The following is a 6,192-nucleotide window of genomic DNA, read 5'->3' as shown; positions in this document are numbered from 1 at the left end:
TTGATATATTGATATATATATATATATATATATATATATATATATATATATATATATTTAAAGAGGGTTTTATAAGTAATTAATGATACAAGATAATATATTTTTACAAATATGAGGGTTAGACAAATATAAATATCTATTTCTAGAACGACACGAACACACCCAGAAAATACTAAATGTGGGCATTGCGTCCGTCGAGATTCGATCTCGCATCGTCCTATGAGAGGGGAGTGGTGTTACCACTTGGTCCAAGCAAGCTCGAGTTTGATAAAGATATCTTTGTTTGAGGATTTTTATCACAAACTATTTGTAGTTGTGTCATTAGTTAAGTAAAGTTGTTGTCTATCAAGTTATTGTAGTCCATGTAATACATGTAATAGTAATAGCATATTTGTAAATACATGGTGCGTAATTACTTAAGGCACCGTCGCCAAAAGCTTTCTATTTAAAAAACTAACAATAAAATAGATGACTATTATTTGTTTTTTACTATTGAGAGCAATAGGTTGATTTTAAGATTTTTATGACTTTTGCACGGATAAGATTTTAAAGTTTGGAGAATGAGACGGAAAGATACCATTTTTTTTTTTTTTATAAATTGTTCAATAACAATACATATCACTTCGCATGTATTTATTGACGTGGTTGAATAGATAATATACACATGCACCAAATAAGAACAAAATTTAGTTGTCAGAAAAGAAGTATTATCATGGTATACGTAAAATATAAGAAGACAAATTTTCATACGACAACAGATGTATTTTTTATCTAATAAATTCACCCATAAACTACATATGGCAATAATAAATTGATTGGTACACGTAGGAGTTACTGTAGAAAATACAGTGTTTTTGCAAACATCGTAAACTATTTCAGATTAGTACCAAACTTTAAAGTAGTTATATAGAGAAAGAGATTAAGCAAAAACTTTATTCTATTTTATTCAAATTATTTGATTGGTTACCAAGTATGGTACAGTGATAGTGTACCAAGCTTTAGCAGTATATAAAAAGTATAGTTGAACACATAAACTCACTCTCACTCACTTGCTCTCACGACACACATACACACCGACCAAGCCCTGTATATACGATACGCCAATTGATTTACAACACAATAAACCCTATCATTCTCTCTCTCTCTCTATGGACTTCATTTGTTCCGAAGACGAAGTTGATGGCTTGGTGCCGTGGCGGCGATCCACGAGTTCATTAGCATGTGCGACTACATTTGCTCCAAAGACGAGGACGACGACAACTTCATATATGACAGCGATGATCATGAAGACGACGACGATATGTGCGACTACATTTGCTCCAAAGACGAGGACGACGACTTCATAAATGACAGCATGATCATGAAGACGACGACGATTACAACGTGGTGTCGTTTATGAGTCAATTGGGGATTTGGAGAGGGTTAGGGTTCCCAGTGATAGGACGTTGATTGCTCGGTTTGAATGCAAAATTTTAAGGCGAGTTCGGTGGCAGTTCAATTGCCCTGTTCGCACCATATTCACCAACACTGCATCATCAAGTGGCTACACACCACCAAGTTTTGCCCGCTTTGAAATGTCTTCCGATACTAACTAGTTTTTTTTTTTTTTGGCATATTAGGAATGTATATTGAAAAAAAATTCCAATTTATTACTTTGTTGCGATTATAAATACCAGGATCCTAAATTTGCATAAATGTATATGTGGTATTGCTTCACCGCATTGCGTACACTTTATAAATATTGATTCATCTCACAAAAATATTACGAACGTAAAACAAGAAAAATATTCATTTACAAACATAAATATGACCTTACGGAATTCCTTGACAGCTCACTCCAAGCACCGTGTCTCTCTCTTGTTCAAAACTGGTCCAAGTAGTTGCCGAGTCGCTGGTATCCAATTACACCAGGAATAGGCTTTTAGAGCCAAGCAATCGCGTTTGTAGAAATGAAACATGAGTGAAAAGTCGAGAGTATGTTTCTAAACCTGAGAAATACTCGCTTATGTCTCTCTGTACGTACGTAGGACTCGAAAAAATCCCGTCACATCCTCCCTTTTGTGGGGGTGATGTGTAGACGCGAGTTCTCGTGTATGCATTTTGAAATTCTCTCTACAAAAAGCAACTCCTTTTGGGTTCGCTCTTTCCTATTCATTGAGAGAAAAAATAGTTTTTGTATGTTTCCAACCGTGCCTATATAATCTATAGTACCGTATCTAAGAATGGCTCTTATGTTATGATCTCGATCCCCGATTCGTGTTGGATATGGTCCCCTAAATCAACACGTTAAAACACCAATAGAAAAGAGAAAATATTAGGAAGAAATAAAAGAAGAAGAATGGACATGCTTTTTGGAAATCATTAATTCATACTCTGATACTCGTGGTTTAAAACACAACAGTGGATACATATTTATAGCAAAATAATTAATTAACTCCCTACAAACCCTCAACATTCTACCCATTATCCCACTAACACCCACTAATTCAACATCCATCCTATTTTAATGTGCCATAACCCACGAACACTATTCAGTAGTAAACAAAAACTCATGAAATTCCTTCAACAGTACAATTAAAAACCTAATATAGTTTGTTGACTAAGTCTAGACTAATTAATAACTAACAATTCGCTCATCTTCATCGGGAGGTTGGCGAAAAGTTGCGTTTCTCAGAGCGATTCTGGTTGGTTTGATTACCAGGTCACGAGCCTGAGTCAACTATCAGAGTCAAAAGAAACAAAACAAAGGCTGTCTCCAAGATGAAGAAAAAAAAAGCAAGTGAGATTCCCAACTTTCCCATGAAAAGCGTGACACTTTAATGCATTCTAGAGAAATATGGCTTGATTTATAGACCCGAGTCAGAAACTAAAGCCTCGGGCTTGATATATCAAGCTTATAGCTTTAGCATCATCTAGAGTTATTGTGATATTACTAGAATCACCATAACCTAAGCGTATTACTTCCGATCAGATGCTTTTAAACTCTTTTACCCTATCATGGTCAATGTACAGATATGAAATTAAAAATTAATATTTTTCCAAACAAAAAAGGATGAATTCATAGGCACTGAGTGATAAGCTTTGTATGTGTAGCTTCCTAGAAGTCAATCTCCCTAAAGGCTATACTAAAGCAATTCAGAGAAAATCATCATACCAATAAAACATTTTTAACTGTAAACAGATGAGATGCATAACCAAGGTAATATGTACCTCGTATTTTTCCATACACTATCAAACTCATAGATATTAGATCCATAATTAAGGGAGTTTCTGGAAAAAAAAAAAAAAAAAAAAAAAACCCAGAACAATGTATATGACCAACCATTGAGAATTGATTCGAGATAACAAATGGAAAATAAAAAAGAGAGGATTTCATCTCAAATCCTAGAACCCTGTCACAACACAACAAACGGAATGTTAGTTATTTCAAGCCATAAATCGCATAGACTAACCCTTCCTCACAGACTTCATTGCCACATTCGGTTCTTTGGCATCGATGATGCCTAAAACAGCGAAATACCAAACATATACACAGATCAACATCCTAAGACCAAACATTACCATAAAAAGACACACACACCTGAGCCATCGGTGTCGAATAACTCAAAAGCTTCCTTGATAATGCTGTGATGACATCCTCTCTGCTTTTCCTTTCTCGAAACTCCACCGTAAAGCCTGCTAGACTATCGAACCAATCAAATAATTCATCACTTACTCTTCATTCTACCCTGATTATGTCTAATTAGTGTTGCCCTAGGCATCATTGATTATGTGTGAAAACGAGCACTTGGGTCGATGGTCCATTAGTACGAGGCAATCCATATTCATTCCACTTGGCCTGGGACTAGTAACGATATGGGCCTCTTATGCCCCATTGGCTCGGACAATCCATACCACGTCCTCAATTCCACCACCACTCTCTCCACACACTCGATTCTTTTCGTGTTTTATTGGCGACACAAATATATTGAGAAATTTGTTTCAAGTAAATCAGCACTCGAGTCTGCCACTCTACAAACAACAATGAAATTCTTTATGTACAAGAAAGTATGAAACACCCTGCCTAACCATTGATTCCAATAACCTCAAAACTCAAAAACTAGAAAGAAAAAAAAAAAAAAAATTATATATTAAAATATTTGTGACTCGAAAGCCCAGTCCTCTCTCGAATTCCGCCTTTTAGAACAACCGTGATACTATTGTTCTCTAGCTTGAGTTGTTTCTGGTTCTCTTGACGTGGTTGGTACTTCAGAGTGGATTCCAGGTAGAGACTCCTCTTGCTCTTCTGCTATACTACTCCTTTGGTGGTTGTGACTGTGATTGTTGATGTTGTTGGCTATTACTGAGCTTTCATTTGGCGGAAAATGGCTGTGCTGAGAATGCTCGCTTGCGATCTCGGGATCCTCGAAAGACTGAGCTCTCCTAAACACGACCGGCCTCGGATGCTTCGCTCCCAAAGACTCTTGTAAGGGAAGACGGCAAACCGGGCAAGTGGCCTGTTTTCTGAGCCAAACGTCGATGCACGAAAGATGGAAGTTGTGCCCGCATTTCGGCATTATTCTCAAAACCTCCTTCTCTTCATACTCACCCAAACATATTGAACACCTTCGTTCCAAAAAAACAAAAAAGGAGAAAGAAAACAAAATTATTATATTTCAATCTCGCTTCCTCAGTTACTCCTACTATGTCAAACTCAAATGACATGATAGATTAAAGATAATATATAACGGCTGTTTTTCATTGATCCAATTTTACTTCTTTTTGTTTCAGACCTGATGCAATTTTCATTGTAAAAATTGGCAAACCTAGAAGATAGATTTTCATTATAAGCGTCATCTATTGTTAGGTACCGAAAGTTGGAGCTTACTGAGTGTCGTCCATGGAACTGAAAGCCTGTTGGTTGAACTTCATTGTGGGAATCGCAGCCACAAGAACCGGTTCGAGGCCGCTAGAATGGTGCTCTGGCTGCCACCAAACAACACTCAAACCTTAATATCACCCATAGCTCCAAACTGAAGCACTAATCCATGGAAAGCCAAACAAAACGCCGAGTTCATTGATTATCATACAATACACAGTACACACTCAACTCAACAATGGTGATAGGGTGAGAGGGAGATTCAAGAAAACCAATTTCTACTAAGTCAACCTTCTCTTTCTGTGTGGGGCTTTGCATTTGAAAAAGATTGGTCTAATATCTCAAAACAAGGGAAAATCTTTTGACCCATTTTAGTTGTCCTGAACTGACTCCAAACAGTACAACTAAAGTCAAGCACATGATCAATCACAACGACTATAGCACATTCAAATATAAGCAGTCAAGTTGTATCATACAAAATATCAATCACAAGACAAAAACAGAACAGTTCTGGATTCATAATATCTATTGAAGATCTGTCCTATGCACATGGAAAATATATATTAATGATTAAATAATAAACATACCTGCTCAAGATCAATCCTGGATTCAATCTCAAACATGGGACGTGATTCATTTCTCCGAAGTCTCCCACAAATGATTCTTGTACATACAAAAACAATAAACGTAGCACTCATACCAAACCCAATAACAGTTGTGATCAAATTCATACCTGAACCAACCATCTTCACACCCAAAAAAAAAAAAAGAAAAAAAAAGCAAAAACCAAATCTCCACAAATCCAAATACACAGAAGAAGATTGTGAGAAGGTCACAGATCCAAAAATCCTCAGGAATTGACCAAATTTGAAGCTGGATGTAGAAGGGGAATCACAATTACAAGAATACCCATTTTCTTCATTCCCTTGAAATGGAATTTTCAATCGCTTTGTGGTTACTCAAGTGACTAAATAATACCAATTAAGAAGAGATTATGAAGGGAAACAAATGAATGGAGAGAGAGAGAGAGAGAGAGAGAGAGAGAGAGGTTTGTTGTTGCAGCTGTGAGAAAAGGAAGAGACAACCCGTTTTCTTGCTCTTTGGAATCGTATTCATGTGGGGTTAAATGTAATTAAAGTGGGTCCCAAAATTAGTATTAAAAACTACAAGTATTTAATAGATTGATAGATTTTTTTATATCGATCCGACGATTCAGGATTATTGTCAGCTTTGGCGGCAAAAGGAAACTAAACGGTAAAAATATGTGGATTTTTTGTGATTCCGTTTTGTAATTATTGGGTTTGGTATCTACTTTTTTTTTTTTTTTGGATAGA

At 36.3% G+C, this 6,192-nt stretch overlaps 1 protein-coding gene across 1 annotated transcript; it reads right to left on the bottom strand.

The window, feature by feature from the left end:
* Positions 1-3,963: 3,963 nt before the first annotated feature.
* LOC149401779 (RING-H2 finger protein ATL5-like) lies at positions 3,964-5,930 on the bottom strand. Its single transcript, XM_089612353.1, has 3 exons — positions 5,446-5,930; positions 4,868-4,965; positions 3,964-4,605 (listed from the first exon to the last, which is right to left on the bottom strand). Exons 1-3 carry the CDS (start codon positions 5,602-5,604, stop codon positions 4,197-4,199), a joined length of 666 nt encoding a protein of 221 aa, XP_089468479.1. The 5' UTR covers positions 5,605-5,930; the 3' UTR covers positions 3,964-4,196.
* Positions 5,931-6,192: the final 262 nt, after the last annotated feature.

This window comes from Urtica dioica, chromosome 4, assembly GCF_054948205.1.
Source record: "Urtica dioica subsp. dioica isolate 48M chromosome 4, U.dioica_male_clone48M_v1_H2, whole genome shotgun sequence".
NCBI lineage: Eukaryota > Viridiplantae > Streptophyta > Magnoliopsida > Rosales > Urticaceae > Urtica > Urtica dioica.
Note: the sequence above shows the minus strand (reverse complement) of the source record. Positions and strands in the feature narration are given on the sequence as shown.

Coding starts and splice junctions, on each gene's coding strand:
- LOC149401779 (XM_089612353.1), bottom strand. CDS start 5,604: ATGGTTGGTTCAGGTATGAATTTGATCACAACTGTTATTGGGTTTGGT. Junction 4,966..5,445: donor CCAGGATTGATCTTGAGCAG/GTATGTTTATTA, acceptor GTTTGGTGGCAG/CCAGAGCACCATTCTAGCGG. Junction 4,606..4,867: donor AGTTCCATGGACGACACTCA/GTAAGCTCCAAC, acceptor TTTGGAACGAAG/GTGTTCAATATGTTTGGGTG.